Raw genomic sequence first — 21004 nt, 5'->3', positions numbered from 1 at the left:
GCACTGGAGACAATCCCGCTGCTCACCGTGCCTGGTGGCTCCAATCTGATCCCTGCCCCTCTGAATCCCACCTAACACCGATATCTGGGAAGGCATGGAGACAATCCTGCCACTCACCATACCCAGCAGCTCTGATCCCATCCCTGTCCCTCCAAACCCCACTTAACACCGATGTTGGTGAAGGGACAGACACAATCCTGCTGCTCACCGTGCCTGGTGGCTTCGATCCCACCCCTGCCCCTCTGAATCCCACCTAACACTGATATCTGGGAAGGCACGGAGACAATCCCGCTGCTCACTGTGCCCAGCGGCTCTGATCCCATCCCTGCCCCTCCAAACCCCCCTTAACACCGACGCTGGTGAAGGCATGGAGACAATCCCACTGCTCACTGTGCCCAGTGGCTTCGATCCCATCCCTGCCCCTCTGAATCCCACCTAACACTGATATCTGGGAAGGCACCGGAGACAATCCCACTGCTCACCGTGCCTGGTGGCTCCAATCTGATCCCTGCCCCTCTGAATCCCACCTAACACCGATGTCTGGGAAGGCACAGAGACCATCCCGCTGCTCACCGTGCCTGGTGGCTCCGATCCCATCCCTGGCCCTCTGAATCCCACCTAACACCGATATCTGGGAAGGCACCGGAGACCATCCCACTGCTCACCGTGCCCGGCAGCTCCGATCCCAGCCCTGCCCCTCCGAACCCCGCGGCACTTTGCCGGCAGGACTTTGGCAAAGGACCCCTCACCCCACAGTGCCACCGTGGAGCTGTTCTGACCAGTGTGACTATCGTGACCAGTAGCTGGGATGTTGGCACACCCAGTAAGCTCCCAGGGGATGCTTTCCAGAGCGTGGTTCCCATCACCGCGCCGGCACGCGGAGCGGGACGGCCGCTGCCGACACGAGCGCCGGCGGAGCAGCTGCCGCCGGGATTTTCCTGCTGGCAGAGCGACACAGGGGCTCTGGATGTGTTTTACAGCTGGGATTTTCCTCCCCCACCCAGTCCAGCTCCTGTTAACATCATCCCCCCCCCTCCCCGTCCCGGTGGGTGGGAGCGCCGGAGCAGAGCCAAGCCTGAGGAGACACTGGCCGGGCCCCGCACGGCCCTGGAACAACCAGATCCCTCAGTTCAAAGGCAAAGTGGCGAGGCTGGGGCCAGACCACCCACCCAGCGCCTCCCCAGCCCCAACCCCCCGATTCCCAGCCCCTCCCAGTGCCCCCAGTGACTCGGGAGGCACCTTCTCCAGCAGCAGCTCCAGCACTACGCCGGGTTGTGCCGCGCCAGAAGATGCCCCCGCGCCCAGCGGGAAGGGCAACACAGAACCAGGAGTGTGGGGGGACGGTCTCCAGCGCCCAGCACGGACCTGAGGGGAAAAGATGAGGCCAAAGTCTTCTGACCTCCCTTGGGTGGGAAAAGATGAGGCCGAGGTTTTCTGAAACACCTTGGGAGGGAAAGGATGAGGCCAAGGTCTTCTGAACCATCTCCAGAGGGAAAAACAGGGCAGCCAAGGTCTTCCAAGATCCCTCAGGAGGGAAAAGATGAGGCCAAGATCTTCCAAGCTCTCTTGAGAAGGAAAAGACAAAGCCAAGGTCTTCTGACCTCCCTCAAGAGGGAAAAGACGAGGCCAAGGTCTTCTGAGCTCCCTTGAGAAGGAAAAGATGAGGCCAAGGTCTTCTGACCTCCCTTGAGAAGGAAAAACAAGGTCAAGGTCTTCCAAAACACTGTGGGAGGGCAAAGATGAGGCCAAGGTCTCCTGAACCATCTCCAGAGGGAAAAAACAGGGCAGCCAAGGTCTTCCAAGCTCCCTCAGGAGGGAAAAGACGAGGCCAAGGTCTTCTGACCTCCCTCAAGGAAAAGATGAGGCCAAGGTCTTCAGACCTCCTTCAAGAGGGAAAGGATGAGGCCAAGGTCTTCTGAACCATCTCCAGAGGGAAAAACAGGGCAGCCAAAGTCTTCCAAGCTCCCTCAGGAGGAAAAAGGTGAGGCCAAGGTCTTCCAAGCTCTCTTGAGAAGGAAAAGACAAAGCCAAGGTCTTCCGACCTCCCTCAAGAGGGAAAGGATGAGGCCAAGGTCTTCTCAGCTCCCTCAAGAGGGAAAAGATGAGGCCAAGGTCTTCTGACCTCCCTCAAGAGGGAAAAGACGAGGCCAAGGTCTTCTGACCTCCCTCAAGAGGGAAAAGATGAGGCCAAGGTCTTCCAAAACACCTTGGGAGGGCAAAGATGAGGCCAAGGTCTCCTGAACCATCTCCAGAGGGAAAAGATAAGGCAGCCAAGGTCTTCTGACCTCCCTCAGGTGGGAAAAGACAAGGCCAAGGTCTTCTGAGCTCCCTCGAGAAGGAAAAGATGAGGTCAAGCTCTTCCAAAAGACCTCAGGAGGGAAAAGAGGAGGCCAAGGTCTTCTGACTTCCCTTGGGTGGGAAAAGACAAGGCAGCCAAGGTCTTCCAAGATCCCTTGACAAGGAAAAGATGAGGCCAAGGTCTTCTGACCTCCCTCAAGAGGGAAAAGATGAGGTCAAGATCTTCTGAGCTCCCTCAAGAGGGAAAACACGAAGTCAAGGTCTTACAAAACACCTCAGGAGGGAAAGGATGAAGCCAAGGTCTTCTGAACCAACTCCAGAGGGAAAAGACAAGGTGGCCAAGGTCTTCCAAGCTCCCTCAGGAGGGAAAAGACAAAGCCAAGGTCTTCTGAACTGCTTTGAGAGGGAAAAGATGAGGCCAAGTTCTTCCAACCTCCCTTGAGAAGCAAAAGATGAGGCCAAGATCTTCTGAACTACCTCCAGAGGGAAAAGATGAGGTGGCCAAGGTCTTCCAACCTCCCTTGGGTGGGAAGAGACAAGGCCAAGGTATTCCAAGCTCCCTTGACAAGGAAAAGATGAGGCCAAGGTCTTCTGAGCTCCCTTGAGAGGGAAAAGGCAAGGTCAAGGTCTTCCAAACCACCTTGGGAGGGAAAAGATGAGGCCATGGTCATCCAACCTCCCTTGAGAAGGAGAAGATGAGGCCAAGATCTTCCAAGCTTCCCTGGAGAGGGGTGATGGGGCTGCTTCAGGGGGCTCTGGGGCTCCAGCCTGGGTCAGCATCCCCCAGGGCTTGGGGAAGGACGTCCCCTTCTTAGGCTGGGCTTGGGGAAGGATGTCTGCAGCAGGAGCCTAACTGGTTTGGGAGCCTCCAAACTGGCCCAGTAGCCTCCAAACTGGCCCAGGAGCCATCCAAACTGGCCCAGGAGCCATCCAAACTGGCCCAGGAGCCTCCAAACTGGCCCAGGAGCCATCCAAACTGGCCCAGGAGCCATCCAAACTGGCCCAGGAGCCTCCAAACTGGCCCAGGAGCCATCCAAACTGGCCCAGGAGCCCTCAAACTGTCCATAGAGCCATCAAACTGTCCCTGAAGCCATTCAAACTGGCCTGGGAGGCTCCAAACTGGCCCAGGAGCCATAAAACCAGCCCATGAGCAATCAAACCAGCTTGGGAGCAACAAAAGGGGCCTGGGGCATCCAAACTGGCCCAACAGGTTCCAAACTGGCTCCGGAGCCACCAAACTGGCCCTGGAGCCATCCAAAGTGGCACAGTAGCCTTTAAACTGGACTGGGAGGCTCCAAATTGCCCCTGCAGCTACTATACTGGTAGAGTAGTCCTCAAACTGGCCCTGGAACCTGCAAACTGGCCCTGGAACCTGCAAACCTGCCTGGGAGCATCCAAATTTACTTTGGAGCCTTAGAAACTGGAACAGAAGCCCTCAAACTGGCCTGGGGGAGCTCCAAACTGGCCTGGGAGCCTTACAAACTGGCCCTGGCCAGGCCCAGGGGAACAGCCTCCAGCTGCAGGAGGGGGATGGAGAGGGGCTGGGGGGCAGGACCCCTTCCTGGGGAGGGGGGAGGTCTTGGCACAGGGTGCCCAGAGGAGCTGGAGCTGCCCCAGGGGCCCTGGCAGGGCTCCAGGCTGGCTTGGACGGGGCTGGGGGAGGGATTGGGGGGGCTGAGCAGCTGGAGAACTGGATCATAAGGGCATCCAGCACAAAAGCTCTGAAGAGCAGCCAGATTTTAGGGTTTTATTCCATTAAAATCTCCGTTTTTAACATCATCTCAGCCTTTATCCAGCACAGAACAAATCCTGCTCCTGACGGGCCCCGCTTCAACCTCATGCAGCCCCTGGCTGCCCTCTGGGTCCCTTCCAGAGCCCCCAACCCAGAACCCCCCAGGAGCATCTCGCTTCCAGCCCTTCTCCATCCCCAGAGGGTCCCCCCAGCCCCCTCCTCCATCCCCAGGGGGTCCCACCAACCCCCTTCTCCAGCCCCAGAGGGTCCCGCCAGCCCCCTCCTCCATCCCCAGAGGGCTCTGCCAGCCCCCTCCTCCATCCCCAGGGGGTCCCGCCAGCCCCATCCTCCATCCCCAGGGGGTCCCGCCAGCCCCATCCTCCATCCCCAGAGGGTCCCCCAGCCCCCTCCTCCATCCCAGAGGGTCCCCCCAGCCCCATCCTCCATCCCCAGAGGGTCCCCCAGCCCCCTCCTCCATCCCCAGGGGGCTCTGCCAGCCCCCTTCTCCATCCCCAGGGAGTCCCACCAGCCCCCTCCTCCATCCCCAGAGGGTCCCCCAGGCCCCTCCTCCATCCCCAGGGGGCTCTGCCAGCCCCCTCCTCCATCCCCAGAGGGTCCTGCCAGCCCCCTCCTCCATCCCCAGAGGGCTCTGCCAGCCCCCTCCTCCATCTCCAGGGGGTCCTGCCAGCCCCCTCCTCCATCCCCAGAGGGTCCCCCCAGCCCCCTCCTCCATCACCAAAGGGCTCTGCCAGCCCCATCCCCAGGGGGTCCTGCCAGCCCCCTCCTCCATCCCCAGGGGGTCCTGCCAGCCCCCTCCTCCATCCCCAGAGGGCTCTGCCAGCCCCCTCCCCCATCCCAGAGGGTCCCACCAGCCCCCTCCCCCATCCCAGAGGGTCCCACCAGCCCCCTCCTCCATCCCCAGGGGGCTCTGCCAGCCCCCCCAGGCTGGGATTTGGGGGTTCTGTGGCACACCAGGAGTTGGTGCAGTGGGGTAACGGTTGGGCACGAGGCTCCCCGTGCCATGCCGGGGGTCTCCCCGTGCCGGCTGCCCGGTGGGGCTGAGGTTGGAGCTCCATGGAAGAGCCAGGCTGGTCTGGAGGCACCGTGGGGGCTCAAAGGAGATGAGGGACAGGGTGAGACCCCCCCCCCTTGTCCCCCAGCCACTGTCACTGTGTCTCTGGAAGTCGTGTCCCTCTCTGAGGACACAGCCAGCCCCGTGGGGTGTGGGTCCTTTCCAAGGCTGAGTCACCCCCCCAAACAGTCTGCCCACCGCTCCGGGTCGAAAAGGGGGCACAGCTCTGGGTCACTGACACCCCCATGGCCCTACTGGAGCCCCCACGTCCCACCACACGGATTTTCCCATGGGAATCAGGCTCCTGCTGCAGCACGAAGGGGTCTGATGGCTCTGGGGACAGGGGTCACATCCAGAGTGCTGTGTGAGCTGGAGCTCAGCGCAGGCTCAGTTCCAGCTCCGGGCTCGGACAGGAGCGACCCTCTGGGTGGGATCCCGAATTTCCCGGCCTCTTCCTAACGCTCCCTGTATCAGGAGCTTCCCCACAGGCTCCCACGTGCTCCCTGCCCGGCTCTGTTGTCCCTGTTCCCTGAGGGAACGGAGCCAACGGCTCCAAACCCGGCACTGGCCTGGCCCGGTCTCTCCCGGGGACACGGCGTCCGGAGACGCAGTGACAAGGGCTGGGGGATGAGGGGGGGTCTGGGGGATGAGGGGGGGTCTCACCCCGTCCCTCACCTCCTCTGAGCCCCTCACAGCCCCCACGGTGCCTCCAGACCAGCCCGGCTCTTCCATGAGGCTCCAACCTCAGCCCCACCGGGCAGCCGGCACGGGGAGACCCCCCGGCACAGCACGGGGAGCCTCGTGCCCGACCACTACCCCACTGCACCACGTCCCGGTGTGCCACAGAACCCCCAAATCCCAGCCTGGGGGGGCTGGAAGGACCCTCTGGAGAGGAAGGATGGTTCAGCTGCCTACCCACAGGCTCTGGAAGGATCCATCCGGTGCCGCTGGGCACGTCACCGCGCCACAACCCCGATGGCTCCCGGCGACGCGGGACGGAACCGCGTGGGCAGCGCCTGTCCCAGTCGCTCACCGGCGGCACCGGCGCACAGGACACCGGCGCAGCTCCTCGCGGTGAGGAGACGCCGGCACGCTGCGCCGCGAAGCTCGTGCTCCTCCTCACAACGCCGCGCCGGTTTATGTGCCACCACCAACCCTGTGGCTGTTCGGCCACCTTCCCGGTGACGCCACAGCCTGAACCTCTCGCCGGGTCCCCCAGCCGCCCCGTGCTCCCGGTGCCGGGAGCAAGGCGACCGCCCCGTGTGCCAGTTTCCCAAGATGTGGGGATGGTGAGTTGCCATTCCCCTCCTGGCACCGGATGCCGGCACGCCGCGCCGCGAAGCCCGTGCTCCTCCTCACAACGCTGCGGCTGTTCGGCCACCTTCCTGGTGACGCCACAGCCTGAACCTCTCACCGGGTCCCCCAGCCGCCCCGCGCTCCCGTGTGCCACAGCTCCCCAAGACATGGGGATGGGGAGTTGCCGTTCCCCTCCCAACACCGGATGCTGGCACGCCGCGCCGCCGGCACGCCACGAAGCCCGTGCTCCTGCTCACAATGCTGCGCCGGTTTATGTGCCACCACCAACCCTGTGGCTGTTCGGCCACCTTCCCGGCGATGCCACAGCCTGAACCTCTCACCGGGTCCTCCAGCCGCCCCGCGCTCCCGTGTGCCACAGCTCCCCAAGACGTGGGGATGGAGAGTTGCCATTCCCCTCCCGGCACCGGACACCGGCAAGCCGCGTTGCCGGCACGCCGCGTTGCCGGCATGCCGCGCCACGCAGCCTGTGCTCCTGCTCACAACGCCGCGCCGGTTTATGTGCCACCACCAACCCTGCGGCTGTTCGGCCACCTTCCTGGTGACGCCACAGCCTGAACCTCTCGCCGGGTCCCCCAGCCGCCCCGCGCTCCCGTGTGCCACAGCTCCCCAAGATGTGGGGATGGAGAGTTGCCGTTACCCCCGGCACCGCGCCGCCATCCCCCCCGCCGGCGCTCCAGCTCGTGGCGCGCTCGGTAGCCAACGAGGCCCAGAACCTTCCTCTGCTCCGCGCCACGGGGCGCTGGCTCAGCGGGAGGACACGAGGCTCTGTCGGGCCGGCACGGCCACAGGGAGCCCGAGGAGGAGGCGGTTCGGCGCGGCGCAGAGCGGGCGCCGCCGCGGCGTAGGGCGCCGATGCCGGGCCTGGTCACGCTCCCGCTCCGGGGCTGCCTCTCCCAGGGGTCACTCGCTTCGGACGAAGTCGGTTGAACGCTGGTTCCGGCCTCCTGCCCCGAAGCTCAGCGCTCCTGTCCCAGTCCTTCCCGGCTCCCTTCCCAATTCCTTCCCCAGTCCTTTCCCGCTCCTTCCCCAGTCCTTCCCGGCTCCTGTCCCAATTCCTTTCCCAGTCCTTCCCGGCTCCCTTCCCCAGTCCTTTCCCACTCCTTTCCCAGTCCTTTCCCGCTCCTTCCCCAGTCCTTCCCGGCTCCTGTCCCAATTCCTTTCCCAGTCCTTTCCCAGTCCTTCCCGGCTCCCTTCCCCAGTCCTTTCCCACTCCTTTCCCAGTCCTTTCCCGCTCCTTCCCCAGTCCTTCCCAGCTCCTGTCCCAATTCCTTTCCCAGTCCTTTCCCAGTCCTTCCCGGCTCCCTTCCCGATTCCTTCCCCAGTCCTTTCCCACTCCTTTCCCGCTCCTTTCCCAGTCCTTCCCGCCTCCCTTCCCAATTCCTTCCCCAGTCCTTTCCCGCTCCTTCCCCAGTCCTTCCCGGCTCCTGTCCCGATTCCTTCCCCACTCCTTGCCCGCTCCTTTCCCAGTCCTTTCCCATTTCCTTTCCCAGTCCTTTCCTGGCTCCTTTCCCAGTCCTTGCCCGCTCCTTTCCCACTCCTTCCCGGCTCCTGTCCCAGTCCTTTCCCAGTCCTTTCCCGCTTCATTCCCAGTCCTTTCTTGGCTCATTTCCCAGTCCTTCCTGGCTCCTGTCCCAATTCCTTCCTCAGTCCTTTCCCAGTCCCTTCCCGCTCCTTTCCCAGTCCCTTCCCGATCCCTTCCTCAGTCCTTTCCCACTTCCTTTCCCACTCCTTGCCTGCTCCTTTCCCAGTCCTTGCCCGGCTCCTTCCCCAGTCCTTGCCCGCTTCCTTTTCTAGTCCTTTCCCAGTCCTTCCCGGCTCCTTTCCCGCTCCATTCCCAATCCTTTCCCAGTCCTTCCCACCTCCTTCCCCGTGTCCTTTCCTGCTCTTTCCTAGCTCCTTTCCCGCTCCCTTCCTAATCCTTTCCCGCTCCTTTCCCAATCCTTCCCATCTCCATCCCCACGTCCTTTCCTACTCTTTCCCAGTCCTTTCCCGCTCCCTTCCCAGCATCCTTTCCCAGCTCCTTTCCCAGCCCTTTCCTGGCTCCTTTCCTGTTCCCTTCCCAGTCCTTTCCTGGCTCCCTTCCTAGTCCTTTCCCACTCCTTTCCCAGTACTTCCCAGCTCCTTTCCCAGCTTCACATGGCGCTTCTCCTGCCATCCTCCTAACCAGGGGGTTACCAGGACCCAGCCCAAACCTTCCAGGGGCAACTCGAAGGGATGAACCAGGGGGTTACTGGGACCCAGCCCAAACCTTCCCCGCGGGCAGCTCAAGGGGATGAGCCAGGGGGTTGGCAGGACCCAGCCCAAACCTTCTGGGGGGCAGCTCAATGGGATGAGCCAGGGGGTTGCTGGGACCCAGCCCAACCCTTCCTCAGGGGTGGCCTGAAGGGACAAACCAGGGGGTTACCAGGACTGAGCCCAAACCTTCCCTGGGGGCAGCTCAAGGGGATGAGCCAGGGGGTTGGCAGGACCCAGCCCAAACCTTCCCCAGGAGCAGCTCTATGGGATGAGCCAGGGGATTGCTGGGACCCAGCTCAACCCTTCCTCAGGGGTGGCCTGAAGGGATGAGCCAGGGGGTTGCCAGGACCCAGCCCAAACCTTCTGGGGGGGCAACTTGAAGGGATGAGCCAGGGGGCTGCCAGGACCAAGCAGGAACCTTCCTGGGGGCAGCTCGAGGAGGTGAACAGGGGCCTTGCTGGGACCCAGCCCAAACCTTCCAGGGGGCAGCTCAATGGGATGAGCCAGGGGGTTACCATGACCCAGCCCAAACCTTCCCCAGAGGCAGCTCAATGGGACAAACCAGGGGGTTGGCAGGACCCAGCCCAAACCTGCCCCAGGGCGGCACAAAGGGACAAATCAGGGGGTTGGCAGGACCCAGCCCAAACCTTCCCCGGAGGCAGCTCAATGGGATGAATGGGGGGGGTGCTGGGACCCAGCTCAAACCTTCCTCAGGGGTGGCCTGAAGGGACAAACCAGGGGGCTGCCAGGACCCAGCCCAAATCTTCCCTGAGGGCAGCTTAATGGGATGAGCCAGGGGGTTGGCAGGACCCAGCCCAAACCTTCCCCAGGGGCAGCTCTATGGGATGAGCCAGGGGATTGCTGGGACCCAGCTCAACCCTTCCTCAGGGGTGCCCTGAAGGGATGGACCAGGGGGTTACCAGGACCCAGCCCAAACCCTCTGGGGGGCAACTTGGAAGGGATGAGCCAGGGAGTTGCCAGGACCAAGCAGGAACCTTCCTGGGGGCAGGTGGAGGAGGTGAACAGGGGCCTTGCTGGGACCCAACCCAAACCTTCCAGGGGGCAGCTAAATGGGATGAGCCAGGGGGTTGCCATGACCCAGCCCAAACCTTCCCCAGTGGCAGCTCAATGGGATGAGCCAGGGCGTTACCAGGACCCAGCCCAAACCTTCCAGGGGCAACTCAAAGAGATGTACCAGGGGGTTGGCAGGACCCAGCCCAAATATACCCCAGGGTGGCACAAAGGGAAAAACCAGGGAGCTGCCAGGACCCAGCCCAAACCTTCCAGGGGCAGCTCGAAAGGATGAACTGGGGGGGTTGCCAGGGCCAAGCTCAAACCTTCCTTGGGTGGCTTGAAGGGATGAGCCAGGGGGTTGGCAGGACCCAGCCCAAACCTTCTGGGGGGCAGCTCAATGGGATGAGCCAGGGGGTTGCCATGACCCAGCCCAAACCTTCCCCAGAGGCAGCTCAATGGGATGAGCCAGGGGGTTGCTGGGACCCAGCTCAAACCTTCCTCAGGGGTGGCCTGAAGGGACAAACCAAGGGGCTGCCAGGACCCAGTCCAAACCTTCCCTGAGGGTGGCTCAAAGGGATGAACCAGGGGGTTGGCAGGACCCAGCCCAAACCTTCCCTGGGGCAGCTCAATGAGATGAGCTGACGGGTTGGTGGGACTGAACCTGAACCTTCCCCAGAGGCAGCTCAATGGGATGAGCCAGGGTGTTACCAGGACCCAGCCCAAACCTTCCCTGGGGCCACATCAATGGGACAACTTAAGGGGTTGCCAGGATTGAGCCAAAACCTTCCCCAGGGGCAGCTCAATGAGATGAACGGGGGGGGGGGTTGCTGGGACCCAGTCCAGACCTTCCAGGGGCAACTCGAAGGGATGAGCCAGGGGGTTGGCAGGACCCAGCCCAAACCTTCCCCAGGGGCAGCTCAATGGGATGAGCCAGGGGGTTGCTGGGACCCAGCTCAAACCTTCCTCAGGAGCAGCTCAATGGGATGACTGGGGGGGTTGCTGGGACCCAGCCCAAACCTTCCAGGGGCAACTCGAAGGGATGAGCCAGGGGGTTGCCAGGACCCAGCCCAAACCTTCCCCAGGGGCAGCTCAATGGGACAAACCAGGGGGTTGGCAGGACCCAGCCCAAACCTTCCCTGGGGCAGCTCAATGGGATGAGCCAGGGGGTTACCAGGACCCAGCCCAAACCTTCCAGGGGCAACTCAAGGGGATGAACCAGGGGGTTGGCAGGACCCAGCCCAAACCCTCCCTGGGGCCACCTCAATGGGACAACTTAAGGGGTTGCCAGGATTGAGCCAAAACCTTCCCCAGGGGCAGCTCAATGGGATGAATGGGGGGGTTGCTGGGACCCAGCCCAAACCTTCCAGGGGCAACTCGAAGGGATGAGCCAGGGGCTTGCCATGACCCAGCCCAAAACTTCCTCAGAGGCAGCTCAATGGGATGAGCCAGGGGGTTGCTGGGACCCAGCTCAACCCTTCCTCAGGGGTGGCCTGAAGGGATGGACGAGGGGGTCAGCAGGACCCAGCCCAAACCTTCCCTGAGGGTGGCTCAAAGGGATGAACCAGGGGGTTGGCGGGACTGAACCTGAACCTTCCCCAGGGGCAGCTCAATGGGATGAGCCAGGGGGTTACCAGGACCCAGCCCAAACCTGCCCTGGGGCCACCTCAATGGGACAACTTAAGGGGTTGCCAGGATTGAGCCAAAACCTGCCCCAGGGGCAGCTCAATGGGATGAATGGAGGGGTTGGCAGGACCCAGTCCAAACCTGCCCTGGAGCAGCTCAATGGGATGAGCCAGGGGGTTACTGGGACCCAGCCCAAACCTTCCCTGAGGGTGGCTCAAGGGAATGAACCAGGGGGTTGGTGGGACTGAGCTGGAACCTTCCCCAGGGGCAGCTCAATGGGATGAATGGGGGGGTTGGCAGGACCCAGCCCAACCCTTCCAGGGGCAACTCGAAGGGATGAGCCAGGGGTTTGGGGGTGCCAGGCCCAACCTTCCCTGGAGCAGCTCAATGGGATGAGCCGAGGGGTTGCCAGGACCCAGCCCAAACCTTCCCTGGAGCAGCTCAATGGGATGAAGCTCAATGGGACCCTGGAGCAGCTCAATGGGACCCAGCCCAAACCATCCAGGGGGCTCCTCAAGGAGACAAACCAGGGGGTTGGCAGGCCCCAGCCCAAACCTTCTGGGGGGCCCCTCAAGGAGACAAACTAGGGGGTTACCAGGCCCCAGCCCAAACCTTCTGGGGGGCCCCTCAAGGAGGCAAACCAGGGGGTTGGCAGAACCCAGCCCAAACCTTCTGGGAGGCCCCTCAAGAAGACAAACCAGGGGGTTGGCAGAACCCAGCCCAAACCTTCTGGGGGACCTCTCAAGGAGACAAAACAGGGGGTTACCAGGACCGAGCCCAAACCTTCCCTGGAGCAGCTCAATGGGATGAACCAAGGGGTTGCCAGGCCCCAGCCCAAACTTTCTGGGGGGCCCCTCAGGAAGACAAACCAGGGGGTTGGCAGGCCCCAGCCCAAACCTTCTGGGGGGCCCCTCAAGAAGACAAACCAGGGGGTTACCAGGCCCCAGCCCAAACCTTCTGGGGGGCCCCTCAAGAAGACAAACCAGGGGGTTACCAGGCCCCAGCCCAAACCTTCTGGGGGGCCCCTCAAGGAGGCAAACCAGGGGGTTACCAGGCCCCAGCCCAAACCTTCTGGGGGGCCCCTCAGGAAGACAAACCAGGGGGTTGGCAGAACCCAGCCCAAACCTTCCAGGGGGCCCCTCAACGAGACAAACCAGGGGGTTGGCAGGCCCCAGCCCAAACCTTCCAGGGGGCCCCTCAACGAGACAAACCAGGGGGTTGGCAGGCCCCAGCCCAAACCTTCTGGGGGGCCCCTCAAGGAGACAAACCAGGGGGTTACCAGGCCCCAGCTCTAAGGGGTGAGCTGGGACCAACGTGCAGCACCAGCAGCACGGCTGCCCCACGGTAACCACTCCCAGAGCGCCAAGACGGGAGGGTTTACCCCCTCCAGCACCTGAGGGGATACACGGGGCCGGGCTAACGGCCGCGGGGAAGCGGCGGGGCCGCAGTGGGGGAGGCCGCGGCCTCTCCCGGGGCCTCCACACCGACCGCGGCCTCCCACCCCCACCCCCCCCAAACTTCCAGCCGGGACTCACCGGGCTCCAACAGATGAGCGAGTCGGTGTCGGGATCCTCCACCAGCGTCCAGAGCTTGGTGAGGAAGGCGGGGACGTTCCCTCCGCCGGGCCCCGCCGCCGCCGCCGCCGCCGCGCCGGGCCCGTCCATAACGGGCGCGTCCCGGGCCAGGCCGCACGGCGCCGGTACCAGCCCTCCCCCCCCGCCCCTCCTTCCCCTCCTTCCCTGGCTCAGGGAAGCGGGTTCCCGGAGGGTTCCCGGCGGGGCCGGGGCTTAGTGCGGCCGGTGGGGCCGGCGGCGGGGCCGGGCCGCTGCCTGCGCACCGAGGCGGCCGGGGCCCGGCATGGCCGCCGCCATCTTGGGACGCGGCTCAGTGCGCATGCGCCGGCGCTGCCCCGTCTCCCTCCCTTCCCCGTGGGGAGGCGGGGGAGCCGCGCCGCGCATGCGCTCTGCTCACACCCCAGCCCCACGCTGGGGGACCGGCTCAGTGCGCATGCGCGGGGCGACTTCCCCACCTCCCCACGGGGGAGGGAGGGAGAAGGGGGAGCGACAGCGCATGCGCTCTGCTCACACCCCCCGCTGGGAACGCCTCAGTGCGCATGCGCTGAGGCTCCCCTTCTCCCTCCCCCATGGGGAGGTGGGGAAGCCGCGCCGCGCATGCGCTGTGCTCACACCCCCCCGCTGGGGAACGGCTCAGCGCGCATGCGCACACGCCTCGCTGCCTCCCGGCGCTACACCCGCACTCAATGCGCATGCGCCGTCGCTCCATCCCCTCCCTCCTTTCCCCATGGGGGGGGGACACCGCGCCGCGCATGCGCATTGCCTCCCTTCCCCGTCACGGTGTTGCTCGATGCGCATGCGCACCCTGCCCGGCTCTGCCCCCGCGCTCGCCCAGTGCGCATGCGCCCCAGCGCACCGGGGCGCCGCTGACCTTTGACCCCTTCCCCCCCCCCCCCCCGACTCCGGTGCCACCGCCCGGTCAGGCCCCGCCCCGGCCCGGCCCGGCCCAGCCCGGCCCAGCCCGGCCCCCGGGCCGCCCCCCGCCGGCGGGAAGCGGAAAGGCGGCGCCGTGACCTCTGACCCCCGCGGCACGTGGCGAGCGGCGGGGCCGGCGCGCGCGGGACGGGCCATGGAGCAGGTCAGGGCGCGGGAGGGGGCGGGAGGCGGGGGGGGGATGGGGGGGGGTGGGGAGGGGGCTACCGGCACCGGCCCTGCAGCGGCCCGGTCCGGCCCGGCCCCGGTACAGTGTGAGTCCCGGTCCCGGTCCCGGTCCCGGTCCTGGTCCCGGTCCTGGTCCCGGTCTCGGTGCATCCCGGTCCCAGTACGGCCTGGCCTGGTCCCGGTGTGGTGTGGGTCCTGGTCCCGGTGCTGCCCAGTGTCCCAGTCCCGGTCCAGCTTGGCCTGGTTCCGGTGCGGTGCGGGTCCTGGGCCCAGTCCCAGTACGGCCTGGCCTGCTCCCTATACGGTGCGGGTCCTGGTCCTGGTCCCGGTACTGCCCGGGCCTGGTCCCGGTCCAGCTTGGCCTGCTTCCGGTACGGTGCGGGTCCCTGGTCCAGTCCCGGTGTGGTCTGACCTGCTCCCTGTCTGGTGTGAGTCCCGGTCCCGGTCCAGCTTGGCCTGGTTCCGGTGCGGGTCCTGGGCCCAGTCCCGCTGTGGCCTGGCCTGCTCCCGGTATGGTGCGGGTCCCAGTCCCGGTCCCGGTCCTGGTCCCGGTCTTGGCACTGTCCGGTCCCGGTCTTGGTCCAGGCCGGTCCCGGTCCAGCTTGGCCTGGTTCCGGTACACTGCGGGTCCAGGGCCCAGTCCCGGTGTGGTCTGGCCTGGTCCTGGTACTGCCCGGTGTCCCAGTCCCGGTCCAGCTTGGCCTGGTTCTAGTACGGTGTGGGTCCTGGTCCCGGTCCCGGTGGGGTCTGGTTCCGGTATGGTGTGGGTCCCGGTCCTGGTCTCGGTCCTGGTCCAGCTTGGCCTGGTTCGGGTGCAGGTCCAGGGCCCAGTCCCGGTACGGCCTGGCCTGCTCCCAGTACAGTGTGGGTCCCGGTCGTGGTCCCGCTACTGCCCCGTCCTGGTCCAGCTTGGCCTGGTTCCAGTGCGGGTCCTGGGCCCAGTCCCGGTGTGGCCTGGTCTGCTCCCAGTACGGTGTGGGTCCCGGTCCCGGTCCTGCCCGGTACGGTGTGGATCCTGGTCCTGGTATGGTGCCGGTCCTGGTCCCGGTGGGGCCTGGTTCCAGTGCGGTGCGGGTCCTGGGCCCAGTCCCAGTGTGGTCTGGCCTGCTCCCGGTACAGTGTGGGTCCCGGTCCCGGTCCTGGTCCCTGTCCCGGCACTGCCCGGGCCTGGTCTTGGTCCAGCTTGGCCTGGTTCCGGTATGGTGCGGGTCCCGGTCCTGGTACTGCCCAGTCCCGGTCCAGCTTGGCCTGGTTCCGGTGCGGTGCGGGTCCTGGGCCCAGTGCCGGTACAGCCTGGCCTGCTTCCTGTACGATGTGGATCCCGGTCCCGGTCCTGGTACTGGCCAGTCCCGGTCCAGCTTGGCCTGGTTCCGGTATGGTGCGGGTCCTGGGCCCAGTCCCGGTGTGGTCTTGCCTGCTCCCAGTACAGTGTGGGTCCCGGTCCCGGTCCCGGTCCTGGTCCCTGTCCCGGCACTGCCCGGGCCTGGTCTTGGTCCAGCTTGGCCTGGTTCCGGTATGGTGTGGGTCCTGGGCCCAGTCCCGGTATGGCCTGGCCTGCTCCCGGTACGGTGTGGATCCCGGTCCTGGTACTGCCCAGTCCTGGTCCAGCTTGGCCTGGTTCCGGTACGGTGCGGGTCCTGGGCCTGGTCCCGGTGGGGCCTGGTACCGATACGGTGTGGGTCCTGGGCCCGGTACTGCCCGGTCCTGGTCTTGGTCCTGCTTGGCCTGGTCCTGGTCCCGGTGCGGCGTGGTCCCAGTACCGCTTGGTCACGACCTCGGTATGGCGGTCTGGGCCCAGTATGGCCTGGTCCCAGTACAGCCCTGGTCCCAGTGTGGTCCCAGTCCCGGTACTGCCCAGTCCCAGTGCATCCCAGTCTGTTGTTGTGTGGCCTGGTCCCGGTCTGGCTCAGCCCCAGTCCCAGTGCAGCCCCAGTCCTGGTGTGGTCCCAGTCCTGGTACTGCCCAGTCCCAGTGCATCCCAGCCCAGCCCATTGCTGTGTGTTCTGGTCCTGGTCTGGCTCAGTCCCAGTGTGGTCCCAGTCCCAGTACTGCCCAGTCCCAGTGCATCCCAGCCCAGCCCATTGTGGTGTGTTCTGGTCCTGGTCTGGCTCAGTCCCAGTGTGGTCCCAGTCCCGGTACTGCCCAGTCCCAGTGCATCCCAGCCCGGCCCATTGCTGTGTGTTCTGGTCCTGCTCTGGCTCAAGCCCAGTGTGGTCCCAGTCCTGGCACTGCCCAGTCCCAGTGCATCCCAGCCCAGCCCATTGTGGTGTGTTCTGGTCCTGGTCTGGCTCAGTCCCAGTGCATCCCAGTCCCAGTACTGCCCAGTCCCAGTGCATCCCAGCCTGGCCCGTTGCGGTGTGACCTGTACCCAGTCTGCCTCACCCCTAGCCCTACTCAGGCCCCAGACCTGGTCCTGCCCAACCCCAGTATAGCCCAGTCTGGGTCCTTCCTGATCCCAGTACAGCCCAGCCCTGCTCCTGGCCCAGCCTTTCCGTTACTGGTGCCTCTGGTGCCATCCTGACCCCTGTTCCCTTCCAGGCTCATCCGTGTCCCGCGGCGGGGAGCGAGGAGGAGCTGAGGGGCAGCGAGGAGAGCAGCGAGCAGGAGAGCAGTGAGGAGAGCAGCGAGGAGAGCCGCTACTCCGGGCTGGAGGACTCGGGCAGCGACAGCTCCGGCGGCTGGGACGAGGAGGAGGAGGAGGAGGAAGAGGAGGAGGACAAGGAAGAGGAGGAGGTGGACAAGGAGGAGGAGGATGAAGGCCCCGGCGGCACCTCACCACCCCGGACACACGTAAGGGCGGCTCCGCGGGTCCCGTGTCCGCGAGTCCCATGTCCATCTGTCCGTGCTCCCTCCCGCTGGGTCCCGTGTCCGTCTGTCCGTGCTCCCTCCTGCTGGGTCCCGTGTCCGTCTGTCCGTGCTCCCTCCCGCTGGGTCCCGTGTCCGTCTGTCCGTGCTCCCTCCTGCTGGGACCCGTGTCCGTCTGTCCGTCCTCCCTCCCTCTGGGTCCTGTGTCCGTCTGTCCGTGCTCCTTTCCTCTGGGTCCCGTGTCCGTCTGTCCGTGCTCCCTCCCTCTGGGTCCCGTGTCCGTCTGTCCGTGCTCCCTCCCTCTGGGTCCCGTGTCCATCTGTCCATGGTGCCTCCTGCTGGGTCCCGTGTCCGTCTGTCCGTGCTCCTTCCCGCTGGGTCCCGTGTCCGTCTGTCTGTGGTGCCTCCTGCTGGGTCCTTTGTCCGTCTGTCCGTGCTCCCTCCCGCTGGGTCCCGTGTCCGTCTGTCCGTGCTCCCTCCCGCTGGGTCCCGTGTCCGTCTGTCCGTGCTCCCTGCCTCTGGGTCCCGTGTCCGTCTGTCCGTGCTCCCTCTCTCTGGGTCCCGTGTCCGTCTGTCCGTGCTCTGTCCTTCTGGGTCCCGTGTCTGTCTGTCCGTGCTCCCTCTCTCTGGGTCCCGTGTCTGTCTGTCCGTGCTCCCTCTCTCTGGGTCCCGTGTCCGTCTGTCCGTGCTCCCTCCCGCTGGGTCCCGTGTCCGTCTGTCCGTGCTCCCTCTCTCTGGGTCCCGTGTCCGTCTGTCCGTCCTCCCTCCTGCTGGGTCCCGTGTCTGTCTGTCCGTGCTCCCTCCTGCTGGGTCCCGTGTCCGTCTGTCCGTGCTCCCTCCTGCTGGGTCCCGTGTCCGTCTGTCCGTGCTCCCTCCTGCTGGGTCCCGTGTCCGTCTGTCCGCGCTCCTTCCCGCTGGGTCCCGTGTCCGTCTGTCCATGCTCCCTCCCTCTGGGTCCCGTGTCCGTCTGTCTGTGCTCCCTCCTTCTGGGTCCCGTGTCCGTCTGTCCGTGCTCCCTCCTGCTGGGCCCCGTGTCCGTCTGTCTGTGCTCCTTCCTGCTGGGTCCCGTGTCCGTCTGTCCGTGCTCCCTCCCTCTGGGTCCCGTGTCCGTCTGTCTGTGCTCCCTCCCTCTGGGTCCCGTGTCCGTCTGTCCGTGGTGCCTCCTGCTGGGTCCTTTGTCCGTCTGTCCGTGCTCCCTCCCGCTGGGTCCCGTGTCCGTCTGTCCGTGCTCCCTCCCGCTGGGTCCAGTGACCGTCTGTCCGTGCTCCCTCCCTCTGGGTCCCGTGTCCGTCTGTCCGTGCTCCCTCTCTCTGGGTCCCGTGTCCGTCTGTCCGTGCTCCCTCCCTCCTGCTGGGTCCCGTGTCCGTCTGTCTGTGCTCCCTCCCTCTGGGTCCCGTGTCCGTCTGTCCGTGGTGCCTCCTGCTGGGTCCCCTGTCCGTCTGTCCGTGCTCCCTCCCGCTGGGTCCCGTGTCCGTCTGTCCGTGCTCCCTCCCTCTGGGTCCCGTGTCCGTCTGTCCGTCCTCCCTCCTGCTGGGTCCCGTGTCCGTCTGTCCGTGCTCCCTCCCTCCCGCTGGGTCCCGTGTCCGTCTGTCCGTGCTCCCTCCCTCTGGGTCCCGTGTCCGTCTGTCCGTGCTCCCTCCTGCTGGGTCCCGTGTCCGTCTGTCCGTCCTCCCTCCTGCTGGGTCCCGTGTCCGTCTGTCTGTGCTCCCTCCCTCCCGCTGGGTCCCGTGTCCGTCTGTCCGTGCTCCCTCCCTCTGGGTCCCGTGTCCGTCTGTCCGTGGTCCCTCCTGCTGGGTCCCGTGTCCGTCTGTCCATGCTCCCTCCTGCTGGGTCCCGTGTCCGTCTGTCCGTGCTCCCTCCCTCTGGGTCCAGTGTCCGTCTGTCCGTGGTGCCTCCCTCTGGGTCCCGTGTCCGTCTGTCCGTGCTCCCTCCTGCTGGGTCCCGTGTCCGTCTGTCCGTGGTGCCTCCTGCTGGGTCCCGTGTCCGTCTGTCTGTGCTCCCTCTCTCTGGGTCCCGTGTCCGTCTGTCCGTGCTCCCTCTCTCTGGGTCCCGTGTCCGTCCGTGCTCCCTCCCGCTGGGTCCCATGTCCGTCTGTCCGTGCTCCCTCCAGCTGGGTCCCGTGTCCGTCTGTCCGTGCTCCCTACTGCTGGGTCCCGTGTCCGTCTGTCTGTGGTGCCTCCTGCTGTGTCCCGTGTCCGTCTGTCCGTGCTCCCTCCTTCTGGGTCCCGTGTCCGTCTGTCCGTGCTCCCACCTGCTGGGTCCCGTGTCCGTCTGTCCGTGCTCCCTCCAGCTGGGTCCCGTGTCCGTCTGTCCGTGCTCCCTCCCTCTGGGTCCCGTGTCCGTCTGTCCGTTCTCCCTCCTTCTGGGTCCCGTGTCCGTCTGTCCGTGGTGCCTCCCTCTGGGTCCCGTGTCCGTCTGTCCGTGCTCCCTCCTGCTGGGTCCCGTGTCCGTCTGTCCGTGCTCCCTCCTGCTGGGTCCCGTGTCCGTCTGTCCGTGCTCCCTCCCTCTGGGTCCCGTGTCCGTCTGTCCGTTCTCCCTCCTTCTGGGTCCCGTGTCCGTCTGTCCGTGCTCCCTCCCGCTGGGTCCCGTGTCCGTCTGTCCGTGCTCCCTACTGCTGGGTCCCGTGTCCGTCTGTCCGTGCTCCCTACTGCTGGGTCCCGTGTCCGTCTGTCCGTGGTGCCTCCTGCTGGGTCCCGTGTCCGTCTGTCTGTGCTCCCTCCCTCTGGGTCCCGTGTCTGTCTGTCCGTGCTCCCTCCTGCTGGGTCCCGTGTCCGTCTGTCCGTGCTCCCTCCTGCTGGGTCCTGTGTCCGTCTGTCCGTGCTCCCTCCTGCTGGGTCCCGTGTCCGTCTGTCCGTGCTCCCACCTGCTGGGTCCTGTGTCCGTCTGTCCATCCTCCCTCCAGCTGGGTCCAGTGTCCGTCTGTCTGTGCTCCCTCCCTCCTGCTGGGTCCCGTGTCCGTCTGTCCGTGGTGCCTCCCGCTGGGTCCCGTGTCCGTCTGTCCGTGCTCCCTTCCGCTGGGTCCCGTGTCCGTCTGTCCGTGCTCCCTCCCGCTGGGTCCCGTGTCCGTCTGTCCGTGCTCCCTCCCTCTGAGTCCCGTGTCCGTCTGTCCGTGCTCCCTCCTGCTGGGTCCTGTGTCCGTCTGTCCGTGCTCCCTCCCTCTGGGTCCCGTGTCCGTCTGTCCATGGTGCCTCCTGCTGGGTCCCGTGTCTGTCTGTCCGTGCTCCCTCCCGCTGGGTCCCGTGTCCGTCTGTCCGTGCTCCCTCCCTCTGGGTCCCGTGTCCGTCTGTCCGTGCTCCCTCCTGCTGGGCCCCGTGTCCGTCTGTCCGTGCTCCCTCCCGCTGGGTCCCGTGTCCGTCTGTCCGTGCTCCTTCCTGCTGGGTCCTTTGTCCGTCTGTCCGTGCTCCCTGTCTCTGGGTCCCGTGTCCGTCTGTCCGTGGTGCCTCCTGCTGGGTCCTTTGTCCGTCTGTCCGTGCTCCCTCCCTCTGGGTCCCATGTCCGTCTGTCCGTGTTCCCTCCCTCTGGGTCCCGTGTCCGTCTGTCCGTGGTGCCTCCTGCTGGGTCCCGTGTCCGTCTGTCCGTGCTCCCTCCCTCCTGCTGGGTCCCATGTCCGTCTGTCCGTGCTCCCTCCTGCTGGGTCCCGTGTCCGTCTGTCCGTGGTGCCTCCCGCTGGGTCCCGTGTCCGTCTGTCCGTGCTCCCTCCTGCTGGGTCCCGTGTCCGTCTGTCTGTGCTCCCTCCCTCTGGGTCCCGTGTCCGTCTGTCCGTGGTGCCTCCTGCTGGGTCCTTTGTCCGTCTGTCCGTGCTCCCTCCTTCTGGGTCCCGTGTCCGTCTGTCCGTGCTCCCTCCTGCTGGGCCCCGTGTCCGTCTGTCCGTGCTCCTTCCTGCTGGGTCCCGTGTCCGTCTGTCCGTGCTCCCTCCCTCTGGGTCCCGTGTCCGTCTGTCTGTGCTCCCTCCCTCTGGGTCCCGTGTCCGTCTGTCCGTGGTGCCTCCTGCTGGGTCCTTTGTCCGTCTGTCCGTGCTCCCTCCCTCTGGGTCCAGTGTCCGTCTGTCCGTGCTCCCTCCCTCTGGGTCCCGTGTCCGTCTGTCCGTGCTCCCTCTCTCTGGGTCCCGTGTCCGTCTGTCCGTGCTCCCTCCCTCCTGCTGGGTCCCGTGTCCGTCTGTCTGTGCTCCCTCCCTCTGGGTCCCGTGTCCGTCTGTCCGTGGTGCCTCCTGCTGGGTCCTTTGTCCGTCTGTCC

General features: G+C 65.5%; 2 protein-coding genes across 5 annotated transcripts in view; one reads left to right on the top strand and one right to left on the bottom strand.

The window, feature by feature from the left end:
- Positions 1 to 13062, bottom strand: part of HSF1 (heat shock transcription factor 1) — a 51751-nt gene extending 38689 nt beyond the window's left edge. For all 4 annotated transcript variants that reach the window (XM_084260843.1, XM_084260844.1, XM_084260845.1 and 1 more), the window contains exon 1: positions 12827 to 13062. In XM_084260843.1, the coding sequence (XP_084116969.1) occupies positions 12827 to 12955 (129 nt within the window). In that variant the 5' untranslated portion in view covers positions 12956 to 13062. The remainder of the gene's footprint in view (positions 1 to 12826) is intronic.
- A 3562-nt stretch (positions 13063 to 16624) lies between these two features.
- Positions 16625 to 21004, top strand: part of BOP1 (BOP1 ribosomal biogenesis factor) — a gene marked incomplete at its 5' end in the record, with an annotated part of 80358 nt that continues 75978 nt past the window's right edge. Inside the window, one exon of the mRNA XM_084280234.1 lies at positions 16625 to 16756. Within this exon, the coding sequence (XP_084136360.1) occupies positions 16625 to 16756 (132 nt within the window). The remainder of the gene's footprint in view (positions 16757 to 21004) is intronic.

The sequence above is a fragment of the Gallinula chloropus genome (assembly GCF_964237585.1).
Source record: "Gallinula chloropus genome assembly, chromosome: 2".
Lineage (NCBI taxonomy): Eukaryota > Metazoa > Chordata > Aves > Gruiformes > Rallidae > Gallinula > Gallinula chloropus.
The sequence above is the reverse complement of the archived record's forward strand: the minus strand, read 5'-3'. Positions and strand labels throughout refer to the sequence as shown.